The following is a 24,637-nucleotide window of genomic DNA, read 5'->3' as shown; positions in this document are numbered from 1 at the left end:
CATCCGCAATAAACGTATTAATCCACACGAGCGAATACTTTAGTCGATTAGAATGGAACGAATTTAATTTTATTTTTGTGTGTGTAACGGTGGACCATATCAGATTCACTCTTCAAAATTTCAAGTGAAAATATTCATATTCGACGATTTACAATGGAGGAACTCGTGACTCATTTATATGGGGAATCCGTACTTTAGTGAAGAATCACTTGATCTTCAGTGACTCGCAGTTGTCGCTCTACCTTTTGAGTGAAATTTTTGAAGTAATTTGAAGAGTATTTTGCGAAAGGAATTTTATTAAAAAAAATTTAAAGAACACATATGTACACACACACATGTTGCGTGTGAGACAAAAAGTTTCTTGTCAAGAGGACAATAAGCTTGTTAATTTGAGCACAACTCACTTCGCAATGAAATCAAAATAACATATGGACATTTCTTTGTAATTTGTTGGCGGACAACTTTTCTATGAGCTCGTGGTGTTTCCGGGTGGAACTTGCGATATTCGTATTCTCCACAAGCATTAATTCAAGTTAAGAGTTCGTCGCAAGGGCACCTATAATGCATCAATTCCGCAATACAAGTTGCGCAGGAGACATTTCTAACTATTACAGAAAGAGATAATACATTTCTGTACTTTTTCCATAATGTCAAAGGCTCACGATGCGTCGTTGCGCCAGCTATTGCTCGAGCTTCCTACGTGTATTCTCGCTCGAATGATTTCGTATTTCAGGTTGTCGTGGCTGGCGTCTCGGAGGACGCGCTCAAAAAGAAATTACCGCAGTTGGCATGGGGACTTGCCAGACAAGGCGGTCCAGCCGCGGCGCAGCTCGCTAGGATCGCAATGATCAGGCTCAAGCCCAGCCTGTTCCTGGAGCAAATGTTGCAGCCGCATTGTCTAAGCGCCAGGAACGCTAAGGTGACTCGATAGTTGTGCAGATCACACAGGCAGAATATTTTATACAGCTTTTCTTCACATACTTTCTTTTCAAGTTTCGTACTTCCTATTTATAAAGTTTACTTTTTATAAATCCTCTCCTCGCTACCAACATCATATATGTGTATGACAATAACATTTTTCTTTGTGTATCCACATATAAACAAATCAAGTCTGTTTTGCACAATTACATGAATACACATGTGGTTTGTGAGGAAAATTATCCGAATAAACTGTGATAACGAACGTGTTACGTCACGTCAAGTCAACTTTGGTCGATTCTTCGTAGACGAGAGAGAACGCGCTGCAACTGTTGATCTTCTCGCTGGTGACGTTTCCGAGTACGGAGTTCAAGCTGGAAACTGTGGCCAACCGTGTGGCGATGATGGTCGCAGATCGGCGACGAAGAGTACGTCAAGCTGCACTCGATACCTTGGCAGTTTTGGCGCAGATCTACGACCCTGAGGTACGTCAATATAGAAGAAACGCGCAAAATTTCGACAATGTTACTCGGTAACTTGGCATCGAGATGAAAATTTCGGACTTATCAAGACTGCGTGATAACAAGAATCGAATTAATTTCTACGTCAACGTGCGCTGATTGCTTCTTTTTTTATTTCTTGATTATTAGTTCACATAATTAGTTGTTTTGTATTTTACTATTGATCTGGTTGGCACAAGTAGATTCATGTGTGGCTCAACTATATACTGAGAAGAAAGTACTTGAAGATTTATTCGTGTGGAACATAAAGTTCATTCGTAGAAATAAATCTGATTTCACAGAAATAAACTTTACAGAAATAAATTTTATATTCCAAAAAATAAATTTCTGTCAATATACTGTTTTTCTGTATACTTGAACTGTCGATGTTTCTCTCGTAGGAGGTCCTGCAAGCGGGGAGACGAGCGGGCGACGGGAGCCCCGACGCCGAGGCGATGTTGGCCGCGATCAGAGCTCGGCTGGCCAGGAAGTCGCTGCCGTTGGTATCGGCCGACGGCCTCGTGGTGTACGGTTTGCAAATTTCACCGACTGTTCAGATCGCTACTGGTAATAACAATCGGGAATAAGCGAGCAAAGCATAACGCACTCGTGGTAGAACCTCGTCACGTTCAAAACAGGCGGACTTCGAAAGCGCGGTGAAAATCTCCCTTTATCCGTATTCGTTCGTTACGACGGAGAGTGTAGAAGATTGATAAGTCTTTTAAGCAAACGATATCTTCCTGGTCCGTCAAGGTCCAGTCGGTACTTTACCCTGATTTCTTTCTCTCGCGTGTTCGAACTGCGTGTCACGCTGCGTGCGCATCGCGAAATCACGTAGCATTACTCGCAGACGTTCGCGGGCTCTCATTTTCTACATTTGGAAGCAACCTTGTATTCGGTCGCGGTATCGCGTGACGTTTCGGTGTAAAACGCGCAGTTTGATGTTACACAGTTATCTGCACATATATCATAAAGCCTGTTCTCTTTAACTACACATGTGTTCCTCTCCCTCTTCTTCTCTACTGATTTTCTATAAATTTTCGGGACAATTCACACTCCTAATATCTTGGCAAATTGTCTCTCGATGTCTTTTGGCTTTCAAAATTGACCTTTTTGGAGATAATCCTGCTCCGAATTCCAAAATTTTGATTCTTCGCACGAGAAAGAAATCTCAGTTCGTGTAACTGAATGGTGATCAGACGAGAAATAATAGATCTCTGTTACTGTGACCAAAAGCATTCATCTGAACGTTCGGCTGCATTAAAACTCAGTTAACGTAACTGAGATCAATTGGCTGAATAGAAATCTCCAACAAGAATCTTTCTGTATCCTTTAACCGAGTTCTTCGTCTGGTTGCCAGAAAATTCAGTTATATCAATGGACTTGTTTCTTTCGTGCGGGGCAATGCATGTTCATGGTAATTGTCTCACTTTCGTCCCGAGCACTGGATATGCGCTCAAAGAGCGATATACAGTCGAAGAGAACAGAGCTCAGACTAGAATTTGCCGAGACCCGTGCGTCTGTGAAGTTCTTCACGAAAGAATTCCAATCTCGTGCGTAGGTCCCGATGTCGATTGGATCGTGGCAGGAAGCGGCTCGGTTTCACCAGGCACCGGTCGCACCAGAGGTCAAATCATCGCCACGTCCAGGTCTGCGCAGGGAAGGGCGTCCAGGTAATCCTCCAGTCGTCTCAGGACGTGATCACGCGCGATTTCTCGCTGATATTCCCCATTAACGTTAACATGTCGCACGTATCGTTTCAGGAACGTCAATAATAACCGCGAAAGCCCGTGGACGGAGAGACCCAATCTCGTCGCGCTCGGTGTCGGCCTGCAGTCCAAGAGCGAACAATCGGTGGCTTGGCAAATATTGCCTTCGCAGAGTAACGTAAGCTAACACCGCTTATTTTCTCATATTTTCAATATTGCCGGAATACGCGTTGTCTTGCACAGAGAGAATATTTTAGTTTTTCTTTTTTTTTTCATGTAAACTCTTTTAAATTTTACCGTGCTTTTTAGTAGAAATGGACTGTTGGTAGAACTTATTTTATTACGGAACGGCTAGTAAATATTGTAATAGTAAATTTCATTTTTACTTCATTTTTATTTAGTAGTAAACTTTCATTTTAATATATATAGAGTATTAATAAGTAGTCCACTTATCACGTCGATTCAACCTAACCTTGTGGATCCCGATTTCTCTTCAAACAATATTAACCCTTGTCTTCTCAAACTCTGGAAACTCTGGAATATCTGGACGACTATTAGCAGTTTCATGAAAAATATAGTCTCAGCCAAGCATAAAAAATTTATAAATCGACAAGCTTAATGATCCATGGTGCCACGATGATGTATAGAGAATGTATATTTTAGCTAGAGAGGTAGAGCTGAAAATATTTTTATCAGTCTTCCCGAGCTCCCAAATTGCGCGTTCAATACGCGATCGTCGCGATAAACGCAATTTTCCGTGGCAATGAAATTCTATAACACGAATGAATAAATGTTTGAGTGTTTGCGGTAAACAGTATCTAGATTGATACGCTATTAATGATTCTCCGCCAATTGTAATGGAGGTACCACTTTACATAACGCTTTCTATCTCTATCGATTTCTCATTAAATACGGCATTGCTATCCTTTTCCCGATGTCATTATCGTTATTCATACGAGATATGCGCTTTGCAATGCAAATGCAGAAATATCAAATATCCAACAAAGTAGGAAGCGGGCATGATAGTGATATATACACTTTCTCTCTCTCTCTCTCTCTCTCTCTCATTCTCTATTCCCCTCTCTCACTCTCTCTTCCTCGAGTTTATTTTGCATATCTCCGCGATCCTTCATAATTATTCGTAAAGTGTGAATTAAGTAAGGAACATTAAACACGGAAGGCATTACTCTGCGTGATTTAATGACATAACGTTTTCGCGATTTGCATTTCGCCGCTGCAGTTAACGTCGTTAACAAGAATTCAATGTAGATGGTCGTTGAGTCCCGTAAGGTCATTGGTATGCCTGAAGGCAGTAATAAAACGCAAAATACAAGCAAGATTGTTCAATCTCGCATTTTATGTTATATATGTATATGTATGAGTAGAGTTCGTCTGTTTCTCTTTGAATCAAGACTCAGGTGATGAGCTGCCATGTGAAGCGCGACACGAGGTTACTTCAATTTTCTGCTTGATCTTTCGCAACGTAAGCGTTCGCGTCCTCTGAATTAAAATCTTTTAGCGATTGTACGCGCCAAATGTCACAGTACTTGTTAAGAAATATTAATGGTTAGAGCATCCCCGCGTAGAAATCGGCGAATTGGGCTCGATGTCGCAGTCGCCCGAGTAAGTATCTCTTTCTGTTGCAGGATGACAATGAAGATGAGATAACGGGGCCGAACGGACGAAACGCAAATGCGGGTAAATGCGCGATTCCTCCGCCTTCTCATTTCCTATTATGAGCGAAGAGCACGATTCGACTTGACTTCGAGGGGCGGCTCGTAATGGCGTTTCGATTTTTCAGGGGTGCCTCCGAACTTCAATCTGAGATTCGGGGAACAACTGCGATCGTCTTACACGTCGTCGACTCAGCTGCACGATCCTGTCGGGACGGACTCTAAGAATCTCAAAGAGATCTCCGACAATAATTTCGGCGAACAGAAAGCGCGAAGTCGTAAAGATCTTAATGAAATCGCTAAAGAAAAGGCAAGACTAACAGCGACATTAGAAGTCGCTATTCCATTTATCGGTTCCACGTAAATGTGTTCCTCGTTCACATGCGACACGACAACATATTCTAATTTGCAATCAAAACAAAATCGCAAAATTCGCCTAAAAGAACTAAATGCTAGATACAAGTGCAAAAGAGCAAACAGATTGGTTTTTATGGGCTAATTTTATGACTTAATATCTCAGAGTCTCATTTTCTATTATTTTTTTAATGTAATATATTGTTATTAGTGATAAGTATTTATCGAGTAGCTGTCAAATAAAAAAGAACATATACATTCACAGGACACAACTGTCAGAGGAGAATCAAAGATCCCGGTGTTGCTGATGCGCGAGCGTCACAAGATAACGTCGCAGAATCGCGAGAAGTCCGTCAACTTGGAGTACGTCAACCTCAACTTGCGAAAACAAACGAAAGACGCCCTGGACAGTAACCGAAATCGAATAAATTCGCGGCAGGAGAACAATGTCGGGTGAGTATTGCCGTTGGAGCGTCGCGTGTCGAGCGCAAATCAATCCTCTTAATTAAGCTGATCTCTCGATCTCGATAATTGAGCTCCTGATCCCTCGATTATATCGACGCTGTTGTTTCGAACGTGCAGATCATACGCGAGTACGTACCAACGGAGGAAGCGTCTTCAGCAAGAGGAGGCGAGCCAGTTTCTGAATCAGACGTTCGACTCGCACTGCGGCAGTTATCATTCATCCTCCTACGTGAAAGCCTTGGGAACCAGAGAGTACAGCGTAAGCGACTTTGTACTTCGGTTTTATACGGAAAGATTGGGAAATTCGCGTGACACACGAATTCGGAAGCTCACGCTAAGATAACGACTTGCATCCCACGCTTTGTCGATGCGCTTGTTCTCCTCAAAATGTTCATCGCGTTAACGTTCGCTGCCAGCGTCACACACATGTGACGGCAATAATTTTCCTTTCTGTGTGTATCCATAAATAAACCAAGTCTGTTTTACATAATTACATAAAAATAGATACAGTGTATGGTCTGTAGGGAAAATTAAGTCGTGGCAGGGAACGTGTTAATGACTGTGTAAATGATAGTTGCAGATTGCAGTCGCGCACATGAATCCTATTGCTTTTTCATAGGGCGTCACGGACAGCAGAGAGGGAATTTTCTCGGACGATAATTCGCATTATTACGGCAGATTCGTAGATAACGAGACATTTACGAGTAAAAACGAGAGCTCAGATTACACGGGAGGAGGAGGAGGACGACAACGATCGTTATCCAGAAACATGCAACAGCAAACGCTCGTTGAAACGTGAGTCTCCGAAAATAGCGTTCTGCAAGTTTGTTCGCGAAAATTTTCCTCAGACTAATTAATCCTCGTGCTTGCAGGTACAGCTCGATTCACGAACGACAGAAGCTGATAGACAAGAACACGTACCGACCGTTGCGGACCGCTCCGAGTCCGTTGACTCGCGTGAGCCGGGAACTTCCAAATTTCAATTCGCAAGACGCGGATAGCGAGAAGGACGCGATATTCCGGGTGAGTAAATTGTTTCTTGTTTTTTATTCAACTTTCTTCTTCCCTCATTTTTGATGAACACACATTGTTCCGAAAAATAAAAATTTTGTAATTCGAAAAATGGAACAGTTTTCCGGAAAGTCATAATTTCGAAAAATCCAAATTGGAAAATCGAGTTAAAATACAAATGTTGCAGGTATGCAATTGTCCTGAAAAGTTATCGGAATCAATGTAATAAAATAATGTATGAAGAAATTATTATCATCATTATTATTATTTTGGAGGAACTATTTTCCGGTATATTGTTTGATCATATTAATTTCAATATCACAATTCAGGAAAATTTTATTCTGCCAATATCTCGGGAAGAAGAGTTATATTTTAGGAGATTGTCTTGATATTTTGAGAAACTATTCTTTAGAAAATTGTCTGACTTTTTGAATCTTGGTATGTTTTTCTTGAAACAACATATATTCTCTCTTTCTCTCTTTTTCCATACAAAATTGACTACAGAAGAGGACAAAAAATCTAAATGAAAAATGACTCTTTTCTGTAACTTTTGTCAATAATCGTTTAAATCAGAAATACCGTTTGTAAACCGCTGCTAACATAAAAATTCTTGCAGTCCAGAGATCGTAGGACGAAGGACGTGCAACAAAGGGCCGAGGTGGACCCGACGTCGTCGGATCCACGGGAGAACGGGCGTCCCTTTTCGGAAAATTTCGCCGATCCTCATCGAAGAAGGTTGCGGTCATTGTCGCCGACGCAGCTCCACCAATCAAGGCAATTCGTCAGGCTGGCTTCCAGCAGGTATCACGCCGCGTCGATGTACGACATGTGAGTTATCATAATCACACATCGTTAAAAACGCACGTACCTCTGCATCTCGAGGCCAAAACTCGCATCGGCACACCCTTGTATGCCCGGCCGAATTTTTTTTCCTTGTGCCCAGGCAACTCCAGACCGATCGATTCTGGCCTAAAATAACCGCGAGCAAAATGTCGCGTATCGATCACGTGAGATAATATGCAGAAAAGTCGCCCGCCAAGCGTCGGGCAACGGGCTTATCCGAATTCAGCAGCGGATAAAACGTACGACTTGATGGACGACTCGAGAGGAGCGCGTTAACAATAACGACTTCGCCTTACGATAATTAAAGAAACGAATTGGGACGCGCGTGTGCAAAATGTCAGGGAGAGAAAAAAGGGGCAGGTTGATTGCAAAGATGTAATACACACAATTGAGACGACAGTTGTGAGCGAGCCGCAATAGCGGCCACGAGGTACGTGACCTCGCATTTCACTTAATCTCAATCTCGTCACGTGACACACATTATTATTCTTAACACACTTAACGCGGTGTAATAAGATTCAGATCGTCGATTCCAGGTCGGCGAAATTGCCTCGCTTGCTGCCGCGATTTTTAGAGCCGATAAAGCTGCATGTAAGCCGCGATTGCATACACACCCAATCGCCTTTAAATTTATAAAAACACCGTCCGTCCCGTTCAGACCGTCTATCAAGATCTGCAAGAGTCAAGAGGCTTAATTTTTAACGCGGCCGAGTGAACGAGCGAGCTCGCGAACTCGTGGAGTGTGCCATTGCGAGGATTTCAAATCCTCGATTTGGTCAATCAATAGAAATACAAAGACGCCTCGTGTCTAACGTCCTATTTAAAAGGCACTTCTTCGATCCGCACGTGCGCGGAGAAATTGCGCGATTCTTAAAATTCTTGACATTTTTTCACAGAGACAGAATTTCTGTCTGTTTATAAAATCTAGCGGGAAAGTCTCTCTCTGTGGCGCCCGTCCAGAATCAAGTCAATAATTAGTAGCAGGTTCTAAATTTCCTTGTAGATGTTGCTAGAATGCTGTTGCTATGAATTCTACGTATTACAGACAATTTTCTAACAGATAAAAAGAAGTAACAATCAAATATTAACTGTGATATTTAAAATTTTCTATCTGGGTTGGCAACATTTTTTTTTTTATGAGAATAAATAAGAGAATGGTTCTGCAGTCATTTAGTTTAGCAGCAAAAATGATCTAGATACGAACAATTAGCTAAGGCCTGGTTGCTCCAACATTATTTTAAGCGAGATTTAAACATGTATCTATTATTATCTTTCTTTCTAAATAAATAAAGACAAATATATTTAAGTCTCGCTTAAAACCGAAATAATGTTGGTGCAATCAGGTCTAAAATAAAATAAATGGCTGGATAACGAGATATTGAATAACCCAACATTGGCTAGTTTTGTATTCAATTAATAGAGAGACGGAATTTCCATCTGAACTGTTTGTAAAATTTAGAAATACAAAGACGTCTGGTGTCTTTCGCTGAACGCTGTTTAAAAGGCACTTCTTCGATCCGTGCGCGCGGGAAAACTACACGACTCTTAAAATTTAGCGCTTGGGAGCTTGCACACGCGGCGGGCATTAACGGGGCGCTCGGTGTGTGTACGTGGCGTGTAACATGCGGGACTATTGTAGATTGTCGAAACGCCTCACGCTCTATCCTCCATTCGCTGAATATTTAAAAGCTGAGCCGGCACGCAGCCACTGATCGCCGTTTGGAGTTGCCTACCCGGCGTTACTCACCGCCTTGGATAGCGCCGTATAAAACCTACCCTATAAAAATCGCGTTCCCTAACGCTGCTACTTTACCCTCGATAATTATTTCTAAGGGAATGCTGAAGTCGATGATGAACTATATCGATAACGCTGAGACGATTGTCATTAACACAATTCTATTGCTATTTTTTGTACATACAGAACTTACTTGCGTAAATGTGTGTTGATTTGTATCACCATATTCAGCGGGAAACTTAACCACATATGTAGAAATCTTTCTGCAAACTTTCCAGATATTTTCAAGTTTTTAAATTCAGATAGAGCAATGTTCTTCAAAATTTTTCTATTTGACATCTTGCGGTATCACACTTTCGGTATGTACAAATTGCGGAATTTTTGAATCAGCCAAATATTACGCTGACTGACAGCTTGAGATTTTACATTAAAAAAGTTTTTTCGTTTTCGTCACATATTGAGCAATACTCCTATTTATTTTTGCGCATACTTTCATTGTGTAAAAACATTTGTAATACAACTAATACAATGTAAACTTTGCAGAAAAAATGTCAGTATATTGTCGGTAAAGTTTTTAGTATCAGCATTCCCTTAAGGCTCTTAAGTCTATATTAATAGTTGTTACTTGAAATATGTCTTAAATGAAATACTCGGGTCTAGACGTGAACTGATTCGGCTCAGCTGAATCGCGATTACAAATATAACGCCACGAATAATGTATGATTCAAATGAAAGACTCTCGTGCCATTTGAAATTCAGATCTGAGTATCTCATGCAAAACAAATTTTAAGTACACTGAGAAAAATATCTGAAAACTTATTTGTAGAATGTGAAGTTTATTCACAGATATAAATCTTATTTCACGGAAATAAATTTTATTTCACAGAAATGAATTCTTTATATTCCACAAATGAATTTTCAGATATTCTTTCTCAGTGTAAGGATTACTTAATTATAAAGCAGGTTACTGTTTCATCAAAGAAGTTTTTACGTTACTTTTCAATATTTTATAGTAAATTTTTTACGGAGTCTATGAATGAATGTGTTTGGTCATCATTTTTGTGTTGAATATTGTTAAAATCTCGATAAATCTCGATGGCGAGATTTGACTCCTGCTGAGGAAATAGTTTTTGCAACGTTGCAATTTATTCTGATCAGAAGGAGGGAATAATGTTAATATTAATACCATACAAGGAGAATTTAAAAAATTGCCAATGAAAACATTCAGACTGCATTTATATAGCAAAAAGTAACATAAAAGATTTTTTGACGAAGTAATAATAAAAATTACACACGCAATAATCAATCTGTATAGACTCTTATGAGACCATTAATATTTCACGTGATTAAAACTTCACCAATCAATTTTATATTCGCGTGCTGCATAATTCGAGATATTTTTTTGTAACGTTGTAATTCGTTGTGATCAGAAGGAGGGGTTGAATATTGTTGAAATCTCGATAGCGAGATTTGACTCCTGCTGAGGAAATAGTTTTTGCAACGTTAGAATTCGTTGTGATCAGAAGGAGGGGATAATGTTAATATTAATACCAAGGAAAATTTAAAAAATTGCCATTGAAAACATTCAGACGGCATTTATATAAAGACATTTATAGAAAGTAACATAAAAGACTTCTTGACGAGGCAATAATAAAAATTATACACGCAATGATCAATCTGTGTCGACTCTTATGAGCTCGTTAATATTTCACGTGATTAAAACTTCACCAATTAATTTTATATTCGCGTGCTGCATAATTCGAGATACTATCCCGAGTTTGCGCGAGAAACGATTTCTCGGAACGTACACGAGTCTACAGTGTGACTCACGGTTGCTTCTTCAGCGTGAAACGTATACGTCAGTTTTTCGTAAGAAGAAAGCTTACGCGACGGGACGATGAGGCGATCGGGAATTTCGTCGCTCGGGTGAGCCAGCAATTAGAATTTTCGCCGAAGTAAGAACTAATTGCGAGAGGACACGATAATCGCAACCTTGCCTGACAAAATCAGAACTTTGGATGTTTCGACGTCACGAGTATCGAAGCGACGAAACGACCGGAATGAGACGAATTCCGAGACGATGTTACGTGAAGGAGAGAAACGACAAGCGCGGTTAGCACCTGCCTGAACCTTCCTTAACCGCGTTTCACCTGGCTCGCATGACTCGCGGTAACCCTTCCCTTCGTGACCGCAAGGGGAAAGGCGAGTTAGGTCAGTGCGACTTATAGGGTGAACTCGAAAGGATAGTATTGGCGCGCAGAAACACAACCGCCGAGAGAGTGTCGTCGGCAGCTAAGAAAATCAGGATATGAAAAACGCATTTTGAGTCGCAGAGCATCACAATGGACGTCACATTTCACGTGTCATCACGCTCATAGCTCGAATTATCTATTTGTTTGCGTTAACATGAGCACAGTTAAAGTAAATATGCAAATCTCTGGAGAATGAAGGATATAACAGGAGAATGCTAGATATAGAGAGATATCTGATCGTCAAGAGAATATTTTTGCGCAATAGTAGCACATGAATTGAAGACCAAACTGTTTTTAAGAGTAAAAGCAAATTAACTGAATGTTGGTTACCACAGTGAGTACTCGATGGACCAAACATTCTGTAAAGCAAGTATATAAATGGAAAAAAACTTGCACACAGTAATTTTGCAAAGCGAAACTTGGAGATAAGTATTCGTATATTGTAATTCTCATTTGTAGAAAGTTGAAACCTTCATTTTTCTTTGAAGACTTTAATTTGTAACCACGATTTCTAAAAACTTCAAGACACATGAGAGAAATGCTTTGCTCTGCATCGACAGTTGGATTATTGGAGACTGAAACGACCAAGGTGTCCAAGATCGGAAATGCGTCGAGGCATTGATACTTTTATCTTATAGACGAGTTTATATTATTTCCAATAATTGAAATCAAAGACAATGGAAAGACCGCCTTTTCCACCCCTAACGTTGTCCTCTGCTCGTCGAGTGTTGTACGGAACGCGAGGTCAACGAGCACAAACTCCACTCATATCTTCGCCACCCTCTGCACGGTCGAAGAGAACAAAACTACAGCGAAGCTAAGTAAAGGGGCGAACGGACACGGCGCGGCGTGGGGCGGCGACGTGGGGGTGGCAGCGGCGGCGGTGGAGGCGGTAGTGGTCAGCAGCGTCGGGACCCTCGGCGTCTACGTGCCCCAGTCGTGCGTACGTCGTCGATTGTCGCGAGCGTGGTGCCCAACAAATGATGTATCCTCCCTCATTTCTGCCATTACCTACTCCTGTCCATCGCGGCGGGTTCGTCGCGGCGGGTAGAAGTTCTCGCGAGTTGTCGTCCAGCTTGCAACAGACGACGATCACGTAGACGCGATACGTAGAGCCGTGCCCGCCTCTGTAATTCGAATCGAACGGCAGCCTCGATCGCGTCCGAGGAATGCGACTGAGTGTGCGTCGCCTGCATGGTCGAGTGCATCGAGTGCGTCGTGTGCATTGACGACACGTGGTTTCACGAGTGGCAGTTATTACGCAAGGCTTGCCCTTGAAAACTTGCCTCCTAGGGACAATAGCGCGATAAATCCCGATCGAATCGCTGCCAGCCGGACGGATCGCGGGCCTACACGCACACATACAAACAGCAGCTGTAGGATAATTGCGTGAGTTCGATCGCGCGAACAATATACCGTGATGATGCGCTAAGTAATTCAACGACTCTCAAATCGCCGAGGGTAAAGCCGACGAAGTCGCGGCGAAGTGTAAGCAACAGTGTAAGACGACGTCGCTCACGAAGGTGACGGCGGAATAAATACGCAATACGAAACGGAAGTACCGCGCACGCGTCAGTGAGTTCGCACGGTGTGATCGTGGCGTATGACTACTCGAAAAATGGTCTCGCATCATGAGAAAAATGATCCAGATGCGAGAAATTAGTTAAGATGGATAAGCGATTAGCAAACATTGCGATATTGCATATGTTTTTGCGTTTAAATCGATACAGAGGCAGAATTTCTGCCTGTTTGAACTATTCGTAAAATTTAGTAGGAAAGTCTTTCTGTGGCGTTCATTCAGATATTAAAGCCAGAATAATTGGTAATTAAATCTAAAGAGCGTGCGAATATTTTTGGAATGCTACTGCTGCTGTAAATTCTACATACCACAAACAATTCTCTCGCAAATACAAAAAAACAGCGATAAAATTTTAACTGTGACGTTAGAAATTCCACCTGCGCCAGCAAAACATTTTTTGTGTGAGAATAAATAAGACACAACATTCAAAAAGAAAATAATCCTGCAGTCATTTGGTCTCGCAGCAAAAAATGATCTAAATACAAGCAATTGGCTAAGATGGATAAATGACTAGCTGGTTTTGTATTCGATTTGACAGAGACGGAATTTCTATCTGAGCTGTTTGTGTAAAACTTAGTAAAGGAAATTCTCTGCGTAGCGCCCACTTCAAGGCCAGTTACACTTTCTTGTAAAAGTGCCTATGTTGCGGACAAAAAAGGCTAGCAATAAAAGATAAGCGAATATACAATGCTCACACCCACCTGAATTTGCTTGCAGACATTGCCAGAGTGCTGTGAGTTCTACATACCACAGACAATTTTCTAGCAGAGAATTATCTAGCAGAAAAAAAAACAGCGACGATGAAATTTTTGACTGACATTCAGAATTCCACCTGGACCAGCGTAATGTTGTTTAGCGCGTTAATATGGCACAGGTGAGGGCGATTCGCGATGGGGGTCGGCGCGACGCACGGACGCGGCCGACGCGAGCGATAAGAGCGCGTCACCTGTTCGAGGAACTCCGGAACGCGAGCTGCCTGGACACCTGATCGATAGTATAATCAGCAGCTCGCGATCTCGTGCGAGTGCCCGCATGCCTCTCACGCATCGATTATTTCGCACATTCCGCTGCCGGGAAGGTGGCCCGCTGATGGCAACGGCGGCTCGCCCGCGGTTTGGAATTGTTATCGGTATCGATTGGCTTCCGCGGTGCTCGCGCACTTGTTTCTTTTCACAACAGACGATCCCGAAAGGTCGAGGCGCGCCGTTCGCGAGTTACGCGGCTACGTTTAACCCTTGCCTTCCCTTCCTATCTGTCACGTGACTTTCGTCGTTGCATTAATAATATCGATATATACGACTTATCGATTATTACCCTTAGTAACATCAATATTAATTTATTCGTTGATTCATAGCCGCGTTCTTTCGGCAGTAGCTTTATCATCAAGGACGACAGTCTCATCAGTCATTTTGTTATCTTCATCAACCGCTCGCGAAGAAGAAGTATAATGACAACGGAGTTGATTATGCGATGTAATCAGCTGAACATACTACCACGAAAATCCATCGAGTTGTGTCCTTCAGCGAGGTTAAGGAAGGCAAAATTGTGACTTTTCGCTGATAAGAAGTCAGCTTCTTCATCTGCCCTTCCGTTCAAAAGGGCGAGATCCTCGAACATTTCGTGGTTCATTCAGGACGTTGTCCGTGACGTTAAATCGCACAAATGATGACATCACACCCGTCGCTCTCGGGAACGATCGGTTCATCACTATCGCCGGTGAGGCGCGTCTCGCTGTGGCGAACGCGAACCCTCGAGCGTGAGGTTCGGTGAAGTGCGCGCCAGCAGGATGATCTTCAAGTCCTGCGCGTGGCCGAGCGAGGTCAAAGAGGTCGGAACGCCGCCGGCGAACAGGACCGAGCGCAAGATCGCGCATGCCGTGCTCCGTTGCTGCCCTTGCGTCTTCCGCTGTAGGAAATCGGTCGGCGTCAGCCGCGACGAAGACGACGACGATGACGGCGGCGGCGGCGGCGGTGGCGGCGGTGGCGACGACGACGACGGCGCGTCCGTCTCGACCATCATCACCACGGCGACCGCGACGCCGGTCATCGCCTTGAAGCTGGACCAGAACAACGACACGGTGTACGTTGTACTGACATGGGTCGATACTGTCACTGATGATTTTCAAACTAGGAGAGAAAAAGATAAAGAGAGATGACGTGACTCGTAGGAAATATAATAGTAGTTGGTATATCGGATATACCTCTATAAGATGATGATTGGAGTTCCTCTAGAGAGTTAGGACGAAACATGATGACTCCTGATTGCATCTCGTCCGCCATTTTTAGGGATTACGTGAGTGGAAGTGAAAGAGAAGCTCTAAGACTGAAATGACGAGCAGGAGTTATCTCTCTTTTTCACTCATTCATACACATCTTCTCTACAAATGGCGGACGGTGTCTTACTTCTAACTTGAGGGATTCTAATGATGACGATGATGATGATGACGAGGTGTACGTTCATCGATCGCGACTGAGATGGTGGTGTTAATGTCGGATACCTGGGAATGTCCGATGTTACTCCTTAAATTCCCTGTAGTTCCCTTAAATTCCTTGTAACTTCTTATGCAACTTAATTATTTACGTAACTTAATCACTGTTACATGCATTCAAGTTTAAGGATACGCTAGCCTTGCACTTGAGCCGTGGCAGCCGCGCTGTTTTATTTATGGTGAATTTACCCGCATCGTGGTTATCGCGTCACGCATCCAAGGCTCTGAAAACGCTACTTCGCCGTGGCATTTTGTCGCGACTTGGGTGACTGGTTACTGAAACATTAATGTCGCGTCGGATCGGGTGCATGCACGGCGCTGCGTAAGAAACTGTGAGTCGATTTTTCTACTTTTGCATTTCAGCGATAAAGCGACGGTGAACGAGGAGGAATATAATGCGCGGAACAAGCGCCACTTCTCGACTGAGACGAGGAATTACAACTTGCAAAATTCGAACAAGGAGGAATCCCGGTGTCAAGGTATCCTATCTTCCTTCAGAACATTTTCCAAAATCACGGCCGTTCTGAGATCTTCCGTCCGAGTTGTTATCTCTGCACGCGATAATAATATAAAAAGAAAGAGAATCTCTTCTCTCGAACACGCGAGTTCGTCGCGCGACTGCGCGTTTGATGCTGAACGTGACCGTCTGATTCCGAACTTTTGTCGTCTTGTATAAAGTTGTAGGAATATAACATTTCCCTGAGTTTGTGAGTCAGAAGGTCGTGTTTAATTTTAAATGCGAACGGCAAGAACTACGCGTGGAATTTTGCTTCACTTAATCGGCGAAACACGGCGTGAAGTCTTGCGCAGAGGAGGGCGGAGCAGGTTTGGAACAAGTTCGCCGTGCGTTTCATCCCAGGCAGTGTTGGACATTAATCGATTCAAATTCTCTTCAACCAAGATAACCGGCAAATCATCAATCAAGATTTATCAACATTTCATAATCGTTTGCAAATACGTGCTGCTTGGATAAATTCATGAAATTACTTGTGATTTTATACATGACGATTGATTATTAATTCCGATAATTGATTTGCCGATTATTTTAGTCAAAGAGAGTTTTAACCGATTAATACTCAAGACTAATTTTAGAAAGCAGAAACTACTAAAAAACGTCTACTAAAAGATGTGTCACTTTCTTTAGGCGTTTTTAAAACGTCTTTTAAGAAATTTCTACTGGGATTTGTATATTTATTGTGAGAGAAAGAAATCGCAAAGTTTTTCTACAATTTTTACGTGAAATTTGCATCAACATATAATATCTGACAAATATTGGCAGATTGCTACCAATTTTATATTAATTGTGAGCACAATATCTACATCATTTTTTGATATGTCCGTATTGTATGAAATTAACATAAAAATCAGAGTGAACTGTATGATACAATCGACATGTGTCGAAAATTTAACATTAAAATATTTTACTGTGCACTGTGTAAAAAGGAACAATTTTACAATTTCTTTCTCGTCGCTTCCCTCGCAATAAAATTTGATATACAATGTATTCTTTGCTTTCTGTTTCTTTCTTTTTATCTCTTTCTGACTCAAAATTTGATCTACAATATGTTATTTGCTTCTTGTTTCTTTTTCTTTATCTCTTTCTGTCTCACACCTTAAGCCTAAAGTCTGATACACATGCTCTTTGCGTTCTGTTTCTTGTCTTCTGTCTTTTTTGGCTTAAAGCTTAAGATTTGAGTCAGAAAGAGATAAAGAAAAAGAAGCAAAGGATACATTGTAGATCAAGCTTTCAATTAAAAAAAGACAAAGAACAAGAAACAGGAAGCAAAGAGCACATTGTAGATTAGGTATTAAAGCCTGATCTACAATATGCTCTTTGCGTTCTGTTTCTTGTCTTCTGTCTTTTTCTGGCTTAAAGCTTAAAGTTTGAGTCAAAAAGAGATAAAGAAAAAGAAGCAGCGAAGAACACATTGTAGATATCAAGCTTAAGCCAGAAAGAGACAAAGAACAAGAAACAGGAAGCGAAGAGCACATTGTAGATCAGGCTTAAGTATAACAAAATAAACTCGACCAACTTGCCCCGGTCTCCTCTACATCAAGCTTCGGTAGACCACGGCGAGATCGGCCAGACACGACTCCATCTCGCGTCGGCAGGATCGAGCGAATCGGGATCGAATCCGCGAGATCGTTGTCGATGCCGAACGACAACGCGATGCCGAATAGACTATGAGACTTTCGACTGGCGCGAGGGTGGCTGAAGTGGAGCGAAAGGTTCTTCACCTCTCGCGCATGCATATACATAGAGAGCTTGGGCGGTGATCAATATTCCGCTGGTCAAGTCTAAGGTACGCGATCGAAGCTCGCGTTGTATCGCGCGAAGGGAGTCGGGTCGACGGTGTCTCGTCTTGGTCCGCCTCTGAAAATTGTCCGACCCTAAAAAGCTCAGCTTCCTCTCTGCTTAACGATCGCGCGGGAACGAGGGGACGAGCTCTCCGGCGGAGAGAGAGAGACCGGAGGTTCGTCGTGTAATTCGCCGACGCTACGACGGAAGTCGGGTCGAGCGACGATTACATGTTCGCTGCCTCACGTGCAAGTACACGCTCTCAAGTGCTTCTTAAACGCCATTCTTAGAGTTTCTACGTTCCTTCTCAGTCACCGAGCGCGCGCGCGAGTCCGCCAAAAGCGCGAGCAGCTCGTCGCCGGACAGGAGCGATCGGCGAGGCGTTCTCGCGGATAATCGAGACGCTGCGCCGCGAGATTACGGCAAGAATAGCAACAAGAGCAACAATAACAACAACGATGACGACGACGACGACGACGACGACGAAGACGACGACGACGGTGACGGCAGCGGATCGTCGACCCCGCGCAGCCAGTATGCCGACCCGGCGTTTGACGTCATCACACAACAGACGACGAGTCGTCAGAGTCGCGACGACGTCGACTCCTTTTTCGTAAGAACTTTCCGAAACTATGTCTTCCTGACAGCATGCCGAATTACTGATATAATTTCTACCTGCATACCACGATGTTTTACGCATACAGGGTGGCCCACCGTACACAGGAAATGATAGATTAATAATAGATTTTTTCACGTATTTGGAGTCGTTACTTCTACGGCGAAAATATAACGGGGGACCATCATTTGACGCAACATTTTATTTTCCAACGTTAAACATCACGGTAATTAAACGACAGATTTGAATTCCGCTCGAAAATAGTTGTCCAATAACTGAGGAAAGAGGAAAAGAAAAGTCAGTTCTTTGTACTTGTTTGACGAACATGTGTTGAATAATTTTGATTCTCTTACTTTTCTCAAACTTTTCCAACCGAGATTCTTAAACTGTACTTAAATTTCTCTGTTGTTTTTATTTTTATTTCTTTTGTTTGTGAGATGGAAAGTTGACTTGTGGAATTTCTCGCGTCTCTCCGGAGAGAAGTGTCGTCACGTTATTATTGGAATATATTTGATACGAAAGGATTTTGTCGAAGGAAATAAGTGATCCGCCGAGTGAAAAGTCTGATCGATGGGGAACCGTCCGTTTTAGACGCCGGTGGATGACAAGAAAGTGGAACGTCCGATCGAAGGGATGGACGCGCTGATCGAGGACGAGGCGTCGAAGGAATGGAGCAGCGAGGACGAGATGAAACCGACGAGCCGAATTGGTACAATTTCGAGGCACTCGGAACGCGGCGAGCCGATCGCGATGGTGGATGAGAATTGCAACGGCAGCACGACCGGGAGCAGCTCCGAACAACCGGAGAGTCGCGCGAGAAGAAGATCCATCGTATCCGTGATTGCGAACGAGCGAGTTCTTCCCTACGAGGAGCCGAATGTGTCCAAGGAATCGTTGCAAACCACCAGCTCCACGAGGAGTGCGAGCCCTAAGAAGTCCGAGTCTCTGTATCAATCGCCGAATCACAGCACTCATCACCTGCCACTCTCCAATTTGTCGCCGTCCAAGCGGAATTCCCGTTGCGGCTCGCGCAACTTGGTCAGTAAATTTTATGAGACATCCGGAGATTACGAGTTTGCGAATCGTGCATTTAGAAGCTCGAAATCGCGCCTAATGAGGAAGGAAATTGAATCAATTAGGATAGAAACTTAGGACAAAAATTGAACCAATTAAGACAGAAAGAGATTTTAGATTTAAGGCTCCTAGTCAAAACTGGCAAAATTGATAGCGAAAGGGTTAAGACTCCTGTTTCCTCGTCGCAGTCATTTTGATCGATGACGTCGCAAGCGAAAAAATAAGAAATAAAAATGCAAAGTTCGTATAATGCAAATAGTCGTACAATAAATAATGATGAGACATGACAAAACAAATTCATTTCATCATTTCACATGTCTCATTTCATTATTTATTATGACTATTTATTGATTGTCAGGAGAAAAGAATACCTTTCGGACAATTTTATAAGTATGCTCAAGCAATCTCAAATGTTCTTTTACCTATGTTTATCTTTAATCAGAAATGCCTCGCAATTTTCGTCAGCATGTCATTCCTCGCTTCTGACGTCACAAATTTGGCATGGCTGGCGAGGTATAAGGAACCTTCTCTCCCGTTAATAGGGTTGAAGCTACATTCCTATGTTGCTCGCCCTCTTTTTTCTGAATGTGTATTTCTGAAGGCACCTTGTCTTTTAATGAACGTTTAGCTGTTCGAACATCAGACCGGGGAATCTAGGGATTCCAGCGAAGAGAGATTAATCGCTTCCATAGTACCTGAGGATGCTTCCATTCGATCGTTGGACACCGGTCGTCCGCAGATTGACGTCGGCATGGCCGACTCACCGACGATTATCATCGCGTCGAGGCCCCATTCTCACGAGACCACCGAGTACGTCGACAACACGAGAAATATCGAGAATGCGAGCAGTAGAAGTACGCTCAGTCGAAACAACACTCAAGAGGTAAGAAGACACGTGCGTGATTAGCGATTCGCTGAGAGGTTCATCCATTTGAGCGTGTAATCGTGTCTCTTTCAGTCTACGGAGGAAGAGTTCAGTGTGAACGACAATCTGGAGGATAGACAGAGCAAGGACAGCGCGAGCGAAACGAACACGGAGCCGGGAATACTGAAGATCGAGGTATGGAAAATTACGAATAAATTTTCATACGACAATTTTATCGATCAGATTTGAGCCCAGACAAGTGATCTGGGGAATCGCTATGAGTTGTTGCATGTGTCGACGGCCCTTCTTTTACAGTCTGGTCCCATGGACGTTCTTGAAGCACGTAGAAGAATCCCCTCGAAAGTACCGGTACGCGGTACTAGTAGATACCGAACACTTTCTACCAAAAAAGCCGCGGAGAAGCCCTCGGAGAAGTGCAAGCGGATGGTGCAACAATGCTTTACGCAGCTTGAGAATAAAGACTGGTAAGTGCGAGATCTACCTCTGTCGTGCGACTTGTTCTTCTCTTTCTCGCGATTGAACATCCCGATTATGTTCCGTGAGATCCCTCTGTCGACAAATAAAAATAATTATGTGGTAAATTATCATGAATAATCTTTTTCTATTATTTCTTTCATCTTATTTTATATAATTATTATATATTTTTATCTTAATTTATATAATTATCCGTTATATTTATATACTACTGTGTCCAAAAAGTAAGACCAATTTTCAAGTTAAATTGCACGGGTATATCGAATGTCAGAAATATTTTTTTTCTAAATTGGTAGCACTGTGACAGACATCTGTGTCAAATTATGCGTCGTTTGCGTGAAGCTATTCGCAAAAAGAGGCCGGAATTGTGGAAAGACAACTCTTGATTTTTGCACCACGATAATGCGCCATCTCACACTGCATTAGTTCTTCGAGACCATTTCGCTAAAAATTCGACCCATATCATTCCACAACCACCATATTCACCTGATTTAGCACCGTGTGACTTCTGGCTATTCCCTAAACTCAAAAGACCGCTCCGGGGACACCGTTTTGACTCGATTAAAGAGATACAAGCTGAATCGAAGAAAGCTTTGAAGGCCATTCCGGAAATCGACTTTAACAACTGTTTCGAGGGTTGGAAAAAACGTTGGCATAAGTGTATTGTGTCTGAGGGGAATTACTTTGAAGGCGACGAAATAGATTTGGAATAATAAATAAAGATTAAAAAAAAAATTTTAAATTGGTTTTACTTTTTGGACACAGTAGTATACTTTATTTTTATGTATACTTACAGTATTATACTTTATTTTTATGTATACTTAATTAGCATTATATATACTTTATTTTTTTATTTTTCTTTATTTATTTTTATGTTTGCCTTCACACGCGCTGCATATTAAGTAACTAAATAATTTTTCTTTTCCTGTTAATAAAGGATCGTTAATAGATTGCTAAATGTATGAGAAGTGTAGCAGGTTGCAACCTGCAGGTTGTATATGGATCACTATGTCGAAAACTGACGAATGTCTGCATTCCAGGGAAATAACGATGAGAGGATTAAAGTCCCTGTCTCAAATTTCGAAGCAGTCGCCAGAATACCTGGAGATTTTCACGGTTGGAACTATAGCGAGGCTTTTGGGACGACACGTGAGGAATCTCCGTTCGCAAGTGGCGCGAGCTGCGTGTCACACTTCCGGCGATGTTTTTAGTTCGCAGATTCGGGGCATTGATCAGGTGAGTATCGAGCCGCCTTATGTAAAATGCCCGAAGAAAATGTCGGCTGGCGGAAAGGTATCGCGTCTATTTCTATTCAATACGCATGTTTTTCGTTACCGACCTGTTTTTCTTCGCTTGCAGGATCTGGACGAGATAGCGGGACCTCTGCTTCACAGGACGGCCGATACGAATCGATTTCTTCGAGCGGATTGCAACGCAGCTCTGGATCAGATGGTGCAGCATCTGCCGCCTCATAAAACCATCGGTGTCATCGTCCTGCGAGGAGCGAGGCGAGTTGAAACTTTTAAATTTTCAGGGAATATTCTTGCCTACAGAATATCTAACGTTTAATCGCCTCCCACGTACTATCACTTATTCATTGATATTCTTTAATTAAATTATTATACTATATATTATATATATAGAATGTCCCAGACTTTCCTTCGAAATTTTTGTGAGATAAACTTAAAAGTCTTATACCATGGAGAAGAGTCTGGGTCATCCTGTATACATATAATATGATATATAACTATTTATTGTATGAAGATTGTGGTAGAAGACTTTTCTGCGTGTTCGATTTGTTGCACAAGCGTTGGCAAGCCGATTGTCAGACACTCAGTGTATGTTTCACATTACCTGTAACTTACTTGCCAATTATTCTGTCGCAGCCATCAGAACGCTATCGTTCGCGCGGCGACCGCGCGACTGTTATCAGACATTATCGATAACATTGGGCCCGATCACGTGATGATCTTGCCGCGCGACGTGAGGGATAAATTACTGAACACCGGCGCGAAAATGCTGATGGACGGAAATTTGGACGCGAGGTAAGTCGAGCACTACTCTCTTCTCCACTTCTCCATTTCGTTTTTCCAAATCAACGGCATCGCGCAACGATAAATTCGCATTTTCAGGAATCACGCGAAGAGGATGTTTCGGCGACTGACCCGTTGCGAAGGCTTTCGGAAAGCGCTGACGGATGCGGTGCCCGAGGCGACGTTACGACACATCGACAAGATCATGAAGACCCTTTAACTGAGATGGACCGTCCGAGCGATTTAGTCAGCATAATGCAACTTAGGTCTGCCGCCGCTTGGACTACTTCAAAAGACTGCTTCGACGCGGCCGACGACCCGGTCGGAGAATTGATTTACGGCACGAATTTTGTACGAAAGATGTGTATATCAAGGAAAATGTGATCAGACAGACGGTCGTGAATAGCTTCTCTCCCTATACGCGTACATTTCCCTTCCGAAATTACGGAATCGAATACAGCGAGAGACGATTCTTTTTTCAGTGAGGCGCGAGGGAGAGCGCGCGTTGCTCGACTCATCGATTTTATTTATTTACTTTTTTTTATCGACAGAGACTCTTATCGCGCGTGGACGTTTTGATACTTGATGACTTTAATATACACGCGTGTACAATCGCGAACTTAAAGGTTGACACGTTTCTTCTTCGATGCACCTCGGCACACAGCCGACGTCCGAGAGAAGAAATTATTTGCTCGAAAAATTCTCAGAAGATGAGTTTCAATTCTTCGCGGCCGTAATACTTTAGAGGTAAAAGTACTTTATCGGTAATATCCCGAACTCTATTTGGCCGCGACGGATTAATAGGCTTTAATAAGGTGAAAGAGTAAGACACTTTATGTTTCATATGATATACAAAAGTGTTACGTAAGCTTAGACAAGTTTATCAATCTTTATGTCCGCGATTGTACATGAATTTTTTTATATAATTGTATAAACGAGGCGCACTTCGGCGCGAGTACATGCGGAGAACAAATAGTAGTGCCTTCTCACATATCGCGGTGACCGTAATGAATCTCCCGGCTCGATCACACACTCGCTCGCACAAACAAAGAAATAAAAACCGATCGGCCAATCGACGCTCGTGACTGACGTATAAATAATCGCCGACGTCACTCGAAAAAAAGGATAGTCATGTTATTGTCGTCTTCACCAACTCTACATCGACGAGTTGCAGGAAGAGAAAATCTAAACGAACTTCCTTTTCCGGAGCGGAAAAGGGTTCGAAATCGTTGCTGGCGGCAATGATTCCGTTTCCCGGAGTCGATGATGCTTCTGTCAGCCAAAAATTTGGATACATTTGTTCGACACTGTCAAGTGAATAAATTGCTGTTTGGCGATTTGATCGATCCACTGAATAACACTCCAAAACGCGAAGAAGAGAAAAAAAGAGAGAGGAGAAAGAGGGAGAGGGAGAAAGAGAAAAAAACGTCGGCGCGAGTATCCGTAAAATTTTGTAGATTAAATATATCGAGTGTGATGACAGTTTGATATTTGCGAGAGAGAAATTACAATAGGCATCCGAGCATACGACTCTAATTTTTAAACCGTCCTTTAGAATTGTATATTTGAAGAATAATTCATATTTATACAGATATACATATAAAGAAAATAATAATTTATACACATACATATATATGTATACCGTCGTACGAGAATAATTGCTTATTACCCTGAAGGCACACACATATATATATATATATATATATATATATATATATATATATATAT

At 42.4% G+C, this 24,637-nt stretch overlaps 1 protein-coding gene across 5 annotated transcripts in view; it reads left to right on the top strand.

Moving 5' to 3' along the window:
* The window catches only part of LOC116849305, a 49,108-nt gene extending 24,566 nt beyond the window's left edge, over nucleotides 1-24,542 (top strand). For 3 of the 5 annotated variants that reach the window (XM_032826302.1, XM_032826304.1, XM_032826303.1), the window contains 23 exons: nucleotides 734-919; nucleotides 1,227-1,403; nucleotides 1,820-1,985; nucleotides 2,980-3,091; nucleotides 3,182-3,305; nucleotides 4,774-4,825; nucleotides 4,929-5,110; nucleotides 5,420-5,607; nucleotides 5,737-5,878; nucleotides 6,239-6,414; nucleotides 6,492-6,642; nucleotides 7,247-7,458; nucleotides 15,891-16,006; nucleotides 18,117-18,439; nucleotides 18,531-18,668; nucleotides 19,034-19,480; nucleotides 20,145-20,399; nucleotides 20,475-20,576; nucleotides 20,697-20,866; nucleotides 21,917-22,112; nucleotides 22,236-22,384; nucleotides 22,763-22,921; nucleotides 23,009-24,542. In XM_032826302.1, coding sequence (XP_032682193.1) covers nucleotides 734-919; nucleotides 1,227-1,403; nucleotides 1,820-1,985; nucleotides 2,980-3,091; nucleotides 3,182-3,305; nucleotides 4,774-4,825; nucleotides 4,929-5,110; nucleotides 5,420-5,607; nucleotides 5,737-5,878; nucleotides 6,239-6,414; nucleotides 6,492-6,642; nucleotides 7,247-7,458; nucleotides 15,891-16,006; nucleotides 18,117-18,439; nucleotides 18,531-18,668; nucleotides 19,034-19,480; nucleotides 20,145-20,399; nucleotides 20,475-20,576; nucleotides 20,697-20,866; nucleotides 21,917-22,112; nucleotides 22,236-22,384; nucleotides 22,763-22,921; nucleotides 23,009-23,129 — 4,044 coding nt within the window. In that variant the 3' untranslated portion in view covers nucleotides 23,130-24,542. The remainder of the gene's footprint in view (nucleotides 1-733; nucleotides 920-1,226; nucleotides 1,404-1,819; nucleotides 1,986-2,979; nucleotides 3,092-3,181; nucleotides 3,306-4,773; nucleotides 4,826-4,928; nucleotides 5,111-5,419; nucleotides 5,608-5,736; nucleotides 5,879-6,238; nucleotides 6,415-6,491; nucleotides 6,643-7,246; nucleotides 7,459-15,890; nucleotides 16,007-18,116; nucleotides 18,440-18,530; nucleotides 18,669-19,033; nucleotides 19,481-20,144; nucleotides 20,400-20,474; nucleotides 20,577-20,696; nucleotides 20,867-21,916; nucleotides 22,113-22,235; nucleotides 22,385-22,762; nucleotides 22,922-23,008) is intronic. The other 2 variants (XM_032826305.1, XM_032826306.1) reach the window with 2 other exon arrangements.
* Nucleotides 24,543-24,637: the final 95 nt, after the last annotated feature.

Source organism: Odontomachus brunneus, unplaced genomic scaffold, assembly GCF_010583005.1.
Source record: "Odontomachus brunneus isolate Ranch 3 - 2012 unplaced genomic scaffold, Obru_v1 Obru_scaffold_110, whole genome shotgun sequence".
NCBI classification, from domain to species: Eukaryota; Metazoa; Arthropoda; class Insecta; order Hymenoptera; family Formicidae; genus Odontomachus; species Odontomachus brunneus.
The sequence above is the reverse complement of the archived record's forward strand: the minus strand, read 5'-3'. Positions and strand labels throughout refer to the sequence as shown.